The sequence below is a fragment of the Heloderma suspectum genome, chromosome 2 (genome assembly GCF_057233095.1).
Source record: "Heloderma suspectum isolate Gila_16-S chromosome 2, 16-S_ref, whole genome shotgun sequence".
NCBI classification, from domain to species: Eukaryota; Metazoa; Chordata; class Lepidosauria; order Squamata; family Helodermatidae; genus Heloderma; species Heloderma suspectum.
Genome location: NC_139459.1, coordinates 138,346,166 through 138,363,398, shown reverse-complemented (window position 1 = coordinate 138,363,398; position 17,233 = coordinate 138,346,166). Strand labels below are relative to the sequence as shown.

The window sequence follows — 17,233 nt, the reverse complement described above, 5'->3', positions numbered from 1 at the left end:
TGTACTCTCAGAAAACCAGCTTGCAAGCCAGGGGAGGCAGAGGACATGCCAAGCACTACATTCTATATTAGTGATTTATAAACTTGCATCCCACTTCTCCAATGTTCAAGGCAGGTTACATATTAATGGAACAATCCACCTGCAGGGCAGTGAAAATTTATTTGTTTACTTGCAGCATTTCTATCATGCTCTTCAGCTAGAAAAGGCTCCCACAATGGCTTACAAAGATTAATATAAGACAGATAATAGGATTAATTAATGAGAAATGAATGGGGCTTACACAGGAGAACTTCCTAGTAGATTGTGATCCAAAACACGTAATAAAACTGCAGTATATAAAGCTACTACAAGCCTGTAACTGAGGAGCTGGCTGGTTATTTTAAGTCCACAGTCCCAGGGTAAGGTCTAAATACATATGAGCAGGAACCGTGTTGAAGCTAAACTAAATCTGGGTCTGGTCAGTGCCTGGATAGGAGACTGCCTAGGTCATTTATGTACACTGCCTTCACTCCTGTGGAAGAAAAGTAGGATATAAATGTAATCAAATGTGGACCTGCCTTAATTTCCTGTCTTCTCGGCCCTTTCCCCCTCAAACCTCTTCAACTACCTTTCCCTTGTTGTTTCTCAGAACATAGGTTACTCCATGCCCTTCAGCAACTTTGCTTCTGAGCTCCCAGCATCTCTACCTCCTGGGACCTCTTCCTAGCCCTCAGCTTGCCCCACAAACTTGCTCTGTTCATAAAGCCTGTGTGGGGTTTCTATTCCATCCAAACTTACACTTACCCTTTCCCTCACAGAAGCTGAACTAGGGTGCGAACATTAGCACCTGTTTCCTAAAAGTTGGTACATCAATGAACATTCTGCAGCATCACAGCACCTCAGCCGATCGGTGCCAGGGCGTTCATCACCACAAGTGGAATATAATACAGATATCAAACATTTAAATATGGTCTGGACTGTGCATGAGATGATCCCTTCTGTCTGGCTGCACACATTCCTAAATCCTGGCAGGGTAAAAAATAACAACACCCCCCCCCCCAAATACTGAGAAGTCTCTCAAGCAGATATTGCATTGTGTACTCACTGCACACAAATAAGTTCTTAAAAACGTTTTGTTATAAATAAATAAGTACAGAAGATAAAACATATATTTCATTAAAAAAAAAACTATTACCAAATTAATGTCTTCAACCTTTACATCCAAATTATGGAGAAAATATAGCTCAGAGAACCTCAGAGAGACTGTCCGGCTTCATGACATATGGTTACAAAGTTGCTAACTTATAGCTTCTGTAAATTCTTAAACAATATAGCCTTGTTGGCTGATAGGCATACCCAGAAGGGCACTACCTCTTTCTCCCTCTGCCCTTGTCTGCAATGAAAAATTACAGCATCTTGCAGCACCTGTCAACTTTCATGGCATTAACCCCTCTGGGCTGACAAGGGCAGCTGCATTTCCATTAAGTGGCCAGAGTACAAATGCCATCTCCTCTTCCTCCTCCTCCACCACCACCACCGTGTACTCCAGGCCTTTTGTGGCTCTAATTAAACAAAGCAGGGAGTATTTGTGTGGAAACAGTCATTATAGTCATTATAATCATAACACTACCTCAACAAAAGGTAAAGGTAATAAGGAAGGAAGGAATCATATTGCTTAATACTCTTTTCCTTTCACAACAGCTATGGGATGAACAAGCTGAGACAGGCTTTCTCTTATTTATTGTTTTAAGAATTCCACATTTCTAACACAACACATGAAAAAGGCAAGCTCAGAAAAGTGCAAGGATTATTTTATTCAAATGCCCACTGTTTTTGTTTTCTGACCCACCAATCCAGGCCTAGCATCACAAGTCAATATGAGAGAACAAAAAATTATAATTAAATATTAGAAATAACCCAGAGTTTTTACCCATGGTTTGTTGTTGGGTAAAATGGTATAAAAAATGCTTAACTAAATAAGCATATTATATCTTTGTTGCTGTGGAGTGTGTGTGTGTCTCCTGAGATCTCTATATTCAAGTTCCCAAATACACTATATCTATACTGTCTATTTCTAGCTGCAGGTATGTTGGGAATTTGAATGATAAAAGAAAACCTTCAGCTGTTGTCAGCAACTAGTTTTACTAGTTTACTAATTTAGGAAGAGGACAGCAAGTGGCAGGCCAGGGTCCCACCTCAGCCCTCACAAGGGGCCTCAGGTACCACTCACTGCATCTCTCTCTCTCTTAACTTCTATGTTGGCACTTGTGGGCTGGACAGTACCCTTCAAAGGGCCTAATATCTAAAATACAAATACTTGTAGCAAGAAAGCAGCCCATCTGGCACCTCTGGATCAGAGGTTTCTGTGTCTGAGTCTCTCATTTTGCAGCTTGTCATTTTCATGAAATATTTGGTAAGCAGCATTTTATGTCATTGCTGAAGAGTCAAGGAAATATGAAATTCTGATGGCTAATCAATTCCCTCCACCCACCCCCAATTACCAGAGATGATGCAAAAATCCACAGCTGGCAAACCAAGAACCACCTGTGTGGAAGGAGGATTAAGGATTTTGCAAGAACTGAGTCATCATGGCTTGAAACATCCGTAGTTACCACAGTGCATGACATAACATGCTCAAACAAAAACTAGTTACAAAAGGAGCTGGCACTGAGAAGCTTGCCTCAAGTAGTTGCAGGATCATGGGAAGGCCAGTTTTGTTGCACTCCCAGGATGTTTGAAGTTCAGTTCTTGAAAAGGAGGTGCTGCTGTAGCAGCAGCTGCTCCTAACATTGTGCATGGCTAAAGCACAATGCAGATGCTGTCAGTTAACAGGGCCAACCCCACTGTTGGTGTCATACAGGTATTAACTCACTAGTCACACTGAAAGCACGTTTAGATGACTCAGCTGTGAGATCAGGTGCACTCCTTCACCTAATCCCTGGAGTTAAGTATACAGGGTGGTGGCCTTCAGGTAGATCCACGCTAGCAGGGCCAGGCCAGGTTATGGCTATATCCAAAAATGTACCTGGGCAAGTATGTGCTGTCTCCAAGCCAGGGTCTCTGAGATCATTTGCTGGGCCCCAAGCATAAGTACAGGCTTGAGCTGGAGCCTGAAATGCAGCACCAGAGAAGGTACAGCTCTGTTGACCGAGCAAGGTCAGAAAGCCAAGTTCCAAGTATATCAATTGGGTCTAGCCAATCCAGAGCTAGATGGCAAAGGCTGATGTTGCACACCTCTAATCCCCTATGCTAAAGAAGGCACTGAGACCCGAACAGGTAACTCATCCAGCCTCAAGCCACAAGGTTCCTAATTCAAGTCCCTGATACACAGATCTCCAGACAGGATCAGGCAAAGAGGTTCACAAAAATACAGCTCTCCACTGTAGAATTTATTTTAAAACCCTCTGCGTGCTGACTTGACTCTCTGATCCTCATGAGAAAGCCCTGACAATTAGCTCATCTTCTTTTCCGCATTGGCATGAAATCGGGGACTTTGATACCCAAACTGCCGAGTTAGTTTGCCTTAAAATTATGCCAAGTATTAAAAGATTATTTAAAAGCACAATGCAGCCTTCTGAGGGAAAGAACACGTCCTGGCATAGGACGCTGCTACGAACCGAGAGAAGGAGGAGGAGGAGGTATAACATATTGTGCTGGAAAAATCATTATGACTTGGCCTCTTTACAGTTTTTAAATCCCAGACAGACACATCATGCATGTCAGATTCACCTAACATTTTGAAGAAACCCAGATATGGATGAGGCGGCAGCTGCACCTCAAGCTGTCAAGACATCTCAGCTTGGAACACATGAAAAGAGGAGGAAATGGTGGGGATGTGTAATGGTCAGAACAGGCCAAGAAGATTTTGATTTATGAGTTGTGACATTGTCACTCCAAAATGGGAAGGTCTGGGCCCTGGATCTGAATAATTTACCTCCATGTGTCCATTTTGGATCAGACTCCAGACCATCTGGGGTCCAAAACCAATCCAAAATGGAACCAGAGTGGCCTCAGATCTTGCAGTGGCATTCCTTGATGCTCTTCCCTACATCTCATGCATCTTGATGAAGATGAGAGAGGACTGGAAGGAGGGTGGAAAAGAACGGTGCTGCGAAGAGTAAGACTCTGGAACAGTAGGGTGCATGCTCGCCACAGGATCTAGAAAGCAGGCCCATTTACCAGAGATCAATACCTAAGCAGGCTTCAGTGGATCCCCCACTCACTTTTCCTGACTCTTTAAGGTGACTTTGTATGTATTTGCATCTTTTTAAAAACCACTAGTGCACTTTCCAACACATTGTTTCTGGGTAAGAACACCCAATACTGTTTGAGGTTCTGATGAAGAAAAGTGAGCGTCACACTTAAAATGAGAGATCTCCCCCACAATGTTCCACATCGTGATCTCTGAACAAAGAATTCATGGGGAACACCAGACCTACTCCCAAAGATCACTGGGTGCTCCTTCATTTGTGTTTCTGCTGGTGAGGAGGGCTCCAGCCTATCTCCTCAAATGGAGCTGTTCCCCACCTACCGATGGAAGAGTGAAGCACATCTACTGGGAAGAGCTCCACTTCAGGAGGAGGCAGGCTGGAGCTCTCCTCACCAGCAGATGTGCAACTGTCTGCTGCCTGCTTCACATGGCATGCTGAGATGCTCACAAGTAACTGTTGTGCTGCTCTGTGCACCTTCACTCAGAGGAAGATAGGAATGCTTGGGGAGGCGGGATGCTTCAACAAACGGCTTTGCTCAATACAAACAAGGTTCCCCAGATGTTCTCTTCAGAGATTCCCTGCACCAATAAGAAATATCATATCATGGCTACTCCAAGCCAACCATATTTTTAAGTGTTTCATTAATAATAGACATGGTAATTTTACATCTGGACTTTTAGTGAGAGCACTGTAATTTTTCCCATTTCATGGATGCTGTATCTCCCTGAAGGGCTGGAGAGAGATCCCATGACACAGCCTAAGCTAACATCCCATTGTTGGCGGGGCTTGAGAAATGCATTAGAAGATCCTTCAAAGTGCCATATCCATTAAACTTTGCACCCCCAGGGGAAAAACTAAAAGCAAATCTGGAAGAGAGTAAAGGGCATAAATTTAGCAGGAATAGGATCGCTAAACACACTTAGAGGCCTATGGCCCAAGGAGAATTTTGTGCAGTCTTAACCAAAGATTAGCCGGCCATAATAAGACAAATGAAAAATCAGTTTTATTGTTCTGCCCTGCTGTTCAACCCATTAAATAATTTTATCAAGGCTATTGCCTAAGTGCTGCTGTGACATAATTAAACAGCAGGCTATCTAGTTCTACAGAAATCAAGAGACATTAACATTAATTTCTCTCTTTTATATGTGGCTTTTGTGCTTGCTTGTATCTGCAGTTTTATTCATTTGAACATTCATTCATGATTTTTCATCCATTTAAATGTTACAATTTTTGCTGTAATCAAAAAAGCATTAGCTTGTGTTATTCACATGCAACAGTTTCAGTCTAATTACACGGGGTTGCGGGGGGGAAATAACTGAGTAAAGATAATTTTAAAAATTACTGTAAGGGGCTGCTTCTTATGTTACATCTTCAGACAAAGTGTCATGGCCCCAACAAGTGACAAAGGAGCTTACTAAGGAGGGCATTGCAATGGCTCCTGGCTAAGGATGGTGAGAAGTTGATTGGGTTTACACGTTAATGTGAACTTAGCAAATTTGCACTTCCTGAACATACAAATCAGAATGCAGTGAAACAGCCATAATCACACTTTTGTGGTAGAGTTCACAAATTTAAAAAAAACAATGAAAAAATGAATATAATAGGGAAAAGTGTGCACAACACCACATTCTATTAGGAGGAATTGCTTGCAACAAAAGTCTGCATTTAGAAAAGTGCATGCAAAAATGCATACATTTGGAAAAGTGTGCACAAACTACATATGAATTTTCGTGCAGAGTTAAAAACAAAACAAATTTGCAAACTAATATGGAAATGGGATGGAACAAACTCAGTGTAGGAAGAATGAAAAACTGAGCAGAACTGAACTTGACTTATTTGTCCATCTCTACTCCAGGCAAGATGCTGACCTGGTGGACTTTACATCAGCTTGCATGTGTCCACAGGAGCTCAAGCACATCAGGGGTTTTACAGATGAGAAACCATGGTTCAAGAAAAGTGCTCCCCACATCATCCTTGGTCAGACCTGAACCAGCAGTCCAGGCCACCTGAGTGACTCACTTTCTGTTTGTTCATTCACGTGTTCAGTTTATATCCTGCTCCATCCCAAAGGCACTCAGCAGCTTAGGAAAGAAAGACCAAAGGAATGGTTCCTCCCTTGCTGGCATTCTTGCTGAAAGGCAGAGGGTGCAAACTCTCAGCAGCCCTTTTTCGTCTGGCCAGTGATTGGGCCCAGCTTAACCTTTCCTTCCACCTCTTTGAACACAGGGCAGCGTCTTCATTTCAATTTTCCCCCAGCATCTCCCGCTCCCTCGATAGGATTAAAGAACATTGTTTGGAACCAATATGCATCTTGAACCACGCAGGGAGAAATGCTGTGCATGGGGGCGCCATTTGGAGTGGATAAATAGTGGGCAGGAAAGAAGTAATCACCCCTCTGCTTCTCTACTTCCAACTGCCCCCTCTTGAATCAGCTTTCCCTAAGGACAACAATGGTGGTACCTTCTTATACACATTTGCTTGCAGGGCCAGATGAACCATTAGGCTAATAAGGTTATAGCCTCAGGCCCTCATTTTTGGGCCTTCAGTTTCCCAGCTCAGCCAGAAACTTGCTGAGCGACCTTGGGCAGTCACTCTCTCTTAGACTTTTCATCATAGGGTTGTTTTGCTGCTGTTCTGAGGATGGAGAGGAAGGGGGGAGCGAAGGGAAATGCATCCACATATGACATATCCAACCCCCTGGAGGAATGCGATAAATAAAACCATTTTTTAAAAATGGGAGACAGATTCAATAAGGCATTTTAAGTGTTGTGTGAAAGTGTCCTTCAGTAGTATAGCTTTCAAGGCCTAATACACACAGCAGAGCAAGTGCCGTGTGGTGTGGAGAGCACATGGTTCAGAGACTGTGGCTTTGAAGAAGTTTCATTTTTTCGGATTTGTCCAAGGATTATACAAGTCTTTCTCTGCATCAACCAGTTATTGGACGATTCACTACCAAAATGGATACCCAATGCCCAAATCCATCTCAGGGACACACATATGTGCCAGTGCTGAAACTGTACACGTACTTGTTCTGGGCAACTTCAACATCCTCAAAGTGCTAGGGAGTATCAGGAACTATTAATCTCAAAAACCAACAACAAGATGCAAAGATTGTGAGTGATGTAATACACACTTAGGAGCCTTCTATTTTATGTGAGGTCTGGAATGATATATACTTCAGCCATTCAACGGATGCAGTCTAAGCTTGTAAAGTGCTCAGACCAACCTTTCCACTGATTTAAACCTACTGAGGAGTTTTGGAACTCTTCTTCAGTAAATGTGGGGCAATACGAGACCAAGAGGGCTGCACCGCAAATGACAGAAAACATGAAAAGGGGGCCTTCGTTAACACCTTTATCACAATCATTGCCAAATGAAGGAGTGCATTAGAATATCAGATTAAGATTAATGTGGACAAAACAACTTTGAACTGCCAGTCATAACTAAAGACACATCCAGGACTGATTAAAACTCATCATGTGCTGCCAAATGCCTGGGAAAAGAGATAGGTTGTAACCTCGTGCAGAAAAGATAATAATGTGGGCACCAGGTGGACTGCATCGGGGAGTTCATTCCACAGATGGGGGGCCACCACTGAGAAGGCCCTCTCCCTTGTTGCTGCCTTCCAAGCTTCCTTTGGAGGAGGCACTTAGAGGAGGACCTTCATGTAGATGTTGAACAGCATGGGGGACAAAACTGACCCCTGTGGAACTTCATATTGGAGAATCCACAGGGCTGAGCAATGTTCCCCGAGCACCACCTTCTGAAGCTGACCCCCCAAGAAGGAGTGAAACCACTGCAATGCAGTGCCTCCCACTCCCTGCTCAGATAGTCAGCCCAGAAGGATACCATAGTGGATGGTATCAAAAGCCATGGAGAGATCAAGGAGAATCAACAAGGTCATGCTCCCCCTGTCTTTCTCCTGACAGAGATCATCATACAGGGAGAACAAGGCTGTTTCTGTGCCAAAACCAGGCCTGAACCCCGACTGAAATGGATCCAGATAATCCCTCTCATCCAAGAGTGTCTGGAGTTGGTTGGCAAGGTCCTTGCCTGATTCAGTGACAGTATCAGTCATACCAAGATTATCTCCCAGTAGAATTTACTAAATAATTTCAGCAATTTGTTGAATTAACATCCTTCTCAGATGTTTAGCAAAAAGATGATGAAAGCAAATCTTTGATGATGTCATCACTGAACCTAAAGGGATAGAATGTTTCCCAAATGTTGAAACTGCCCTGTGGTGGCATGCACCACTAATTGCAGCAGAGAAAGTAACTGCTCTCTTCTACATAGGATAAAAATTGTCCTCTGATCCACCATGACTCAAGAGCATCTCTTTGTTGAGCACTGAGAGAGTAAATCTGTCACATCTTTGACATCACTGACCAAGTTGCCACAGCCAAAGCCAGGAAAAGAAAAATGTCTGAAGAAATTAGTATAGTGAATTATTTATGTTAGAAGATTTTCTTTATTTGAACATATTTGTTAATTTTAGATAATTTGATGACTTTATTGTTAGTAATTTTCAGGCAATATGTAACGTACATACTACTTAGGCCCTTCCCTCCTGTTAGCCTTAAACCTCACATACCGTTAATTCACGCTTGTAACATCTAGTTAGCCACTGAGGGGACAGCCTGAAGGCCTCTGAAGAGCCACTTCACCTATTGCCCGAGACCCCATGTTCTCCCTCACCTATGGCACCCAGGAGCCCACCATGACATTAAACAGTGCCAAAGGAAAACTAGAGTCCAGACCAGAACATGGCTAAAGAGAACCATTCTTCCCTTACAGGATGGGGCTTGAGGTAGTCTTCTGGGCTTAGTAGCCTTGGAGTTTGTCTGAGGAAACTGTCTCGTGACAGAGCACTGCCACAGTCCGGAAGACCCCATGTCCTGCTGACTCTGACCCTGCTTTTTGGAACTGGCTCCATAGCCAAGTAGGCCTCTGGCTACGGGTCACCACTGCCTGCTGCCTCTTGTCTGCCCCTCCTCTCTTATTTTCCTCTGCAAGATCTGGCTATGCCTAACAGGCAACCCCTCCCCTTATGGGTATCAAAACTGGCCAAGATGGGACACACAGAGGTTAATCACATGTCACTCAGTGGCTATGTGTTTGTGGCTAGATTAGGTTTCATTCTTTATATATATAAATGTGTGTATATTTAAAACAGGGTGTTTGGGGGGTAAAACCTTACTTACTGGTTGACAGGAGACAACCAGGACAGAGTGGCTATATATATACAACCCTGTCCCAAAGCATTATTTTATGAAGTGGGAATAAAACCACATTCTTGTTTCTGTATGCCTGGGGTCTGCGGTTTGGGAAAAACCAGGAGTGTTCAACAGGGTTGTTACCTAGAATAGTCTGGGCCAAATCTGGTATATATGGGGATGCTGCCCTGGCCCTCAGCTACAAAACCAGAGGTGGAGAAGAAGATGTGGAAGGAATGAAGTATTTGGTATTAGACTTGACCGTAGGCTGGGGTGGGTGGGGAGAGGGTTGTCTTGTCTCCTCCGTTCCTTTCTCAAAGTGTCCATCCAGAAGAATTAGTTGCTAATCATGGCCACAGAGGACAGTTGCATTCTGTGTAATGTGTAACTTCAAGTGTTTCTATGCTCCTGTACATATATGCACACATACATACATGACTAAACAACAAAAGACTTATTGGCTATCTTAGTTGTCCATGCATTGGCATCCCTATGAAAGGCAAAGCCTCTCTACTTTTCACCTTTTAGGCACATTAATGTATGTTGACATGAGCCAGAATATCAAGTTCACCGACAACAGCTGGGCTCCAGCCAATCAGTTCAAGAGTGTGTGCACACTGGAAAGAGCAACCTGGCACATCAAAATGAAACATATTAATCTGGGAATTTCCCTTTCTTGTTAGCTATTAAAACTGCACATTGAGCCAACAAAAAAGAAGTGTGCGGGGGAAGGAAATCCCAGACTAAAGACACATAAGTTTCTCTTCAAGACAGCCATGAAAAGCAGCACAAAACTCAAGACATAGGCTCTCCCTTGAATTTTATTTCATAGCCTTTAATTAAGAAAAAATATTGAACTGATTAAAAAAATACTCTGTTTTCCCCCCATAAGTATATTCTACAATAATTATACACCTCTAGCCTCCCCATCAGTTTCAATGATGCAAAGCAGCATTTCAAAGCAGCTTAGCTGGGGGATTCTGTTCAGCAGAGCTGGTTCCACGTTCCCATGAACCCTGGGGAAACTGACCTGCTCCTTCCCACCCACCCCCTCCCAGCAAGAGCAAGTTGCTTTCTTAACCTAGACAAAGGCTCTAATCCAAGTAGGACAGTCTTCTATTCTTTTTTCCAAGCAGAAGAGGCTTTGTTGTTATTGTTCTAGAAGGTAAACTAATGGAAGAGGATCCAGTTGTCATTTCTTTGCCATATGATGGCAACAAACTTTAAAGAATTATCTGTACTTTGTTAACTATCCTTCTATATGGGCAAGACCTGATGCTACATTACAATACTCTTGTGCATCCAGATAAAACAACAGTGGCAGTGCAAGATGCAGGATGGGAACTTGGGTTAAAGATGGAGAATGCTTTTCAACAGCATAGAGATGGCCTGTGCAACTCATGACCCAACAAGCCAAACACCCGCCAGTCATGTACTGTAGACTGCTCAGGGCTCAACATCCTCTGTTTTTGCAATCTAAGGCATGCAGCAAAAACAGTATGTTCTACCCAGCTTGTTGTGGGCCACCACACAAACCTCATGGTCTGCATTTGGCTTGGCAGGTAAAAGCTGAGCAAGCCTGACTGAAAGCACAACCACATTGTGGTCACCATGCAGATACCACCAACATTTCCTCCCTTTGGTGAGTCACCATCACCCTGGGCTTAAGGTCTGTAAGTGTTCACCATGTGGCTTAAGACAATGCAGAGTGTCTCCTCCAGCCACCAGAAACATGAAGCAGGGATATGAAGACTCTTAACGACATGACAAAATTCTTCTAGACCACCCTTCACCAACCTGGCACTCTCCAGATGTGTTGGACTGCAACTCCCACCTGGCATAGCTGGTTAGGGGATTCTGGGAGTTGTAGTCAATTCCAAGACATTTGGAGAGCGCCAGGTTGGGGAAGACTGTTCTAGACAATACAGCTGGGATAGGGATGACTTTCCACGGGGAGTCCATTTGGGGCAACAGCTGCATACCGACTATAGCATGTGCTTCACTCCAAAATGTGTTGTAATCCTTCTCTAAATTTCAACCTGCTTTTGGGTTGTTTGTGAGCCTTGTAGTGTTACAAGTCCTCAGCTATGTAACTCTACCCTTTGAGGAATACATTAATTTTTAATCTTTATAATCAGAGTGAAAAGTGGAATTGCTCATTGTGTTTTCAGATATCCTTTGGGTTTCCCAGAAAGTGTTATTTATGCCTGTATACTGAGGATCCCCACAACCATGCACATAGATTGGCTGCATAGCTAATCTGTCCAAAGCCCATAGAGTGGTAATACATTTACATCAGTTGTCTTGTCTAACATGGCTGTTAATGTGCATCATAATTAGCAATGTAGCTCTCTTGCCTTTTCCTATATTGTGTTTACTATGAAATTTTTATTCAGAGCTAAAATGAACATTTATGAAGAAACAGAAGTTCAAGTCATTATTTATTCTGAGAGATGTTGCATTACACTTAAACAAGAAGAATCTTTTTAAAAAGCCCAACCCCTTAAAAGCGTATTATTCAGTATACACACTGTATAATAAATACACGAAGAAGTGTGAAGGGAAGAAAACTAAAGCACAACTGAGAAACATATACTCATACTCTCTAGATTAAGAGGGAAAGTGGGGGAAACACAACCTTTGCTAATTGAAATTGTTCCTTTCCCTAGTTGAGTTGTTGTTGTTGTTGTTCAGTCATTAAGTCGTGTCCGACTCTTTGTGACGCCATGAACCATAGCACGCCAGGCCTTCCTGTCCTCCGCTCAATCCCGGAGTGTGCTCAAGTTCATTTCCCTAGTTGAGACTAACATATGAATCTTGAACTTGTTTACTTGGAAATTAGTTCTACTGAAATCTACAGAACCCACCCTGGAGCTAAATCCCCTTAATAATAAAAGAAGCCCATTTGTGTAATTTGCCACACACACAATTTTAAACAGTACCCTGCTGTATCAGAAAGCACCTTAGTGCACACGACAGATTCAATGGTAACTGTTAATATCTGAAATGAAATTCAAGGATCCAAAGTAAATCACCACTAAAAGCCAACAAGCTCTGTTTGCCTAAAACAGCATTCTATTTCAGGCTCATTGCCATGGGATCCAAGCAGGACAGACAAGTCCTAAAAAAGACTCAGTCAAGCTAACTAAGCCCTCAAAAACCTAAGAGTCTACTGAAAGCCACACTTCACACAGGATATTTGCTTCCTGTGGAGGAAAACATGTTAAAATGTGGGTAATATCATGTATGAAGATTGCACACATGCCTATTTTGTTGTGTATGCATATATACAGAAGGAACCCAGTGCCAATCACAGCTTCCTGGAAGGGCTCAAGCCTGCAGTGGGTCGTGAACTGGCAACCTGGAAATGACATACAGGGGTTCAGCCTGTGAGCTGTCACCTAATTCTGGCAAAAGAAGGAAACTGCAGTGAAACCAGCCCCTCTAGCTAAAGGCGTCTTCTTAGATTAATAGGCCAGAGGAGGTCAGGTGATACTTCCTAATCGCCTACAAAGGCTTCTGGGCTGGATTTGTTGGTCTGAGCAACTGTGGGACTTTGCTCTGGCTTCTCTCTGCAGTCTATGGACTCCCTTTGCCTCATTTTCTTTTGCCTATTGCTATGTCTACCGTCTGCTCAACAGCATTTCCCACCATGTCTTCCAACATGGATAAAGAGGCATATGAGATGTATTGTTTTTCATACCGGAAGTAGCCCAGCCACTGCCACCCCAGGGACCTCCACTGAAGGCATGTAACATGCCTCTATGCACAGAATCTGCAATATACAGTCCCTCCCTCCACACACATCCTACCTGTTAACGACAAGCACTTTGCTATTAATAAATGAAAGTAAGAAACCTGTACATTTCTCCTCTTGTTTATCCATTTTCTCCCTCCCCTAAAATAGCCTCCTTAACTCCTCTTTGACAGAGGATCCTGTAGAACACGAGTGGGCAATACACGGCCTGCATGTGGCCTCCATGGCCATTTCTGTGGCTTGCACCTGGTCTCTACTGCCACTACCCCTGAAATCCCAGCAGAATGGGGCTCGTGACTGCCCGTCAAACAGGGGACAGTATTCTCCTTGGAAACAAGGTGCATGCACTCCCAGCATGCCCTGTTTCCCAGCAGAATTGTTGTTTCTCTGCAGCATGGGACCCCCGACAATAGTCCAAGCAGCTGTTTGGTGGGCTAGGGGGAGCCTAATTCTGCTGGGAAACAAGGTGTGCTCCCCCTGAAGTTGCCCATCCCTGCTGTAGATCCTGGCCTCTGAAGTGGGAGACTGCCTTGTACTGGCAGGTGATTGCTCCATCCAACCCAGTGCGATGGCTCTCCAGGGTAACCCAGTGGTCTTTCCCAGCCCTGCTGCCCAAGATCCTTTAACTGGACATGCTGGGGATTGAACCTGGCTGAGACCTTACTTAGCATAAGGGAGATAGGTTTGAACCCGAAGGCCCACACACTGAAGACAATTGTCACTATACCACAACAGCTGAGAATGCCTGCTTTACACCAGGTTGGCAGAAGACAAGATTATGGGGAAAGAAAATGATCCAAGCTGGTGGAATTACTAGCACCACTTCAGTGGCGGCCCTCTCATGCTGTTGTCAATCGAAGACAAGGTCTGGCATTTGAGGAACAGTAATCTCACACATAGAAAATTCATTTTAAAATGATTAACCTTCCCATCACAGCCACAGCCAAGGGGCGCTGGTGGGAGCTGAATGCAAATACAATACCAGGCCCAGGGAATCCTTCATGGCTGCTCAGTTCTCCATGCTTCACTTCACTAAAACGTTTCTGCACCTGAAAGATGCAGGTGTAGCACTTCTCCACAGAGACAGTGTCATCACCCTGAGTGCTGCTCTCATGTAAACACAGTGAAACGAACTAGAGTTGTACAGGAGAGGTGGCAGAGCTGGCTGACGTGTCACAGCCGTAGCACTGCAGGTGCCATCTACACACCTAGCAAAGTACTAACATCCTTACCTGTCATTATCCTCTGGGCTTCATACGGTTCCATGTAGCCAGTGTTTTCTCCTTTGCCTGTTTTGTTACCCTCACTTTTGGCATCAAATGGGTCAGAGTAGTCATCTGCTATTTGAACCTGAAAATGGAAAAAGAAAAGTACACTCTTAGCTAGAGGGACTATTTTTGAGTAAGTCTTTCTCATTTTTTAGAAGTTTGGAAAGCATCACTGGTTCCAAATTAGAGAGTCCATCTCCAGAATGCTGCTACCCATTCCCTTCTAATGGACTCAGAAAAGGAGGCTCCAAGTAAGAAGAGGACTTTTTATGGCCTTCATATGCATCTGTTTGTTCATGTTATGCCTTCCAAGGGCCAAGCCCTCGTGCATCTGACATTTTTGACTGGCTCACAGCCAGGCATGCAAAGCAGTGCTAACCTCAAGACATTTTCATATCTGAAGCAAGGCATCCACACACATACCCCTTCACCTCTAGACTGGAGCCCATTGTTAAGACACACAGAGATAGAGGTAGAACACAAGAAAATGGTATCTCCTCTGGAATCTGCTGGACAATATACCTCATAGTAAGGCTGGCCTTGAACCAAAGGTGTTTATAGAAATACCACCTCATGAAAGCAGATAGCAGGATATAGCCAAATCATTGCAGAGAAAGGAACTGTCCTACACTGGGTGTTCATATCGCCCCCGTATCAATATGTGCACTAGCTGCAGTCAGGAGGTCAGCCCGTAGTGGCAGGGAGAGATCAGTTTAGGACACAATCAGCTAGGAGCACAGCCTTTACCATTGTAGCTCCTAGGTTCCAAAGTGCTATGCCAACTGATGTGAGGAAAATTGACCACTTTTCATAGGTACTGCAAAATATTTTTGTTCCAGCCCATGTTTCACTGATCCCCACACCCAGCATAGCTGTGTTTGTGATTTTATCTGTGTTTAAATCAAATCACACATTACAAATTGAAAAGCTCTAATTCAAGTATATAGGTTTTAAATTTTATTTTATTTTGTGTGAGCTGCTTTGCCTAGAAATGTTTTAAATTAGCATCTTGTGATGCTAATTTACCCACTCTTACTGGATCTTGTGGACACTACATAGAAAAGCAACACATCTACTCATACCCCTGGCAATTCCGGGGCCTTATGGCCCTGTTGTACGCAACATTTTCTCCTTTAGTTGTGTGTGCATGTATGTGTGTTAAGACTATAATCCCCACCAGACAGCATGGCTAATATTGTGGTTTTAGTCCACAAAGGTGTATGCCACAACGAATATATTAGCCTTAAGGAGCTGCAGAACTCTTTGCTGTTTTTACAGGAAATATATGTCTATAGTTCAATATATAGGATTTTGCTTTACAGAACCCCAGTTCTCTTCCAAAATATCTGTATGAATTCTAATAATACAATCCTATACAAGTTTAGTCAGTTGTAAGCCCTATTGGCTTCAATGGGACTTATTACTTCCAGGTAAGTGGGCATAAGACTGCAGCCAAAGTCTTCTTAGATGTTCTGTTAAATGTCAATGTATTTCATGTGCTACAGCATGTAAAAAATATGCCTTACTTGGAAAAATATATCCTCACACTGCCTACCTTACAACGTGTTCTAGTTAGGGGAGACATTATGCCACAGCTCTATTGCAGCTTTCAAATGTTTACTAAGTATAATCCAGAACTTTGCCCTGGAGAATTTTTAGAACTGATCCATAAAAGGATCACATGCAGTGTGTCTGCTCACTGCTACATACATTGTTGAGACACAAGACAAATATACAGAGCTGGAAAATTCCAGATGCCTAAAAATTTGATGCAAACACCTAAGAGTTTTTATTCTGGAGCCTAAGAATTTGATTTTCCAGCCCCACATATACAACTTGAGGATTTGGCAAAGCAGTGATGTTTTCAAACATACTTCAGCCCCAACTCCTACCACACAGAACAAGCCTTCTAAAAAGACAAAGCAAAATAGTACATGATTTAAGCAGGAAGCGTCTGAACACGATGGCTGCACCCACTAGTGAAAACTAGAAGAAACATTTTTACCAGCTAATAAATTAGATTAAGCTTTGATCTACATATGTTTAAGCATAATCAGAGAGCAGTCATTTAACCAAATCTGATCTTAAATTGAAAAGCTCTATTTCAAGCTTACTCTCTAGTCCAGTTTAGACAATAAATGTAAGTCTGAAAATGTACCATATTATCAACCATTTGATATGAACGACTATTACTATGAGCTGTTATTCAAGCCTTTTTAGAAATTAACCTTGCACAGTGGTTTTCAAACTGTGCTTTAGAGCAGCGACAGGCATATGGTAGACTAGGATCTCTTAGAAGATTATTGACTGATTTGTAGTAAACCAGCAAGAGTTTCTGACTCTCATTTGTTTGACAATAGCAACAAAAAGCTCTTCCTCCCTAATTCTTTACTGATTTGTACTTGTACACGCAGGTCATTCCAGTGTATGGACTGTGGGGTGCAGTAGGTAATAGGCCAGGCCCCGCTGAACCACCATTCTGCATCTGGCTCTGTGTCCGCCTGCCCCAGCCACCATCTCACTGGCTTGGCTGACTTCGGTGTTCTAGACAGTACATCCCACAAGCCTGACATCTGCCCATATCAGCTCTAGAGAACCCGACAATTCCCTGGGAGTTGCCTGCTGCAACGCACAGCCCCAGGAGCATGGGGATAAGCATGTTCTAAGTCCAGGGGGCAGCATCTCCAGCCCAAGAGTTCCCCAGATGGCCCCACCCCTTTTCACCACCCACCAGTCATTTGGTGGTTTCCCAGCTTTTGTACAGTTCCCCCTCCACACACCGGTGGAAGCTGGTGGCTCCGA

The 17,233-nt window shown here is 43.4% G+C and overlaps 1 protein-coding gene across 2 annotated transcripts in view; it reads right to left on the bottom strand.

Annotated features, from left to right (window-relative positions):
* SHB (SH2 domain containing adaptor protein B) overlaps positions 1–17,233 on the bottom strand; it is a 161,353-nt gene that overhangs the window by 83,009 nt on the left and 61,111 nt on the right. For both annotated transcript variants that reach the window (XR_014787863.1, XM_084834934.1), the window contains exon 2: positions 14,396–14,513. Coding sequence is in view for 1 of the 2 variants with exons in the window: in XM_084834934.1 (XP_084691060.1) it covers positions 14,396–14,513 (118 nt within the window). In the remaining variant the exon portion in view is untranslated. The remainder of the gene's footprint in view (positions 1–14,395; positions 14,514–17,233) is intronic.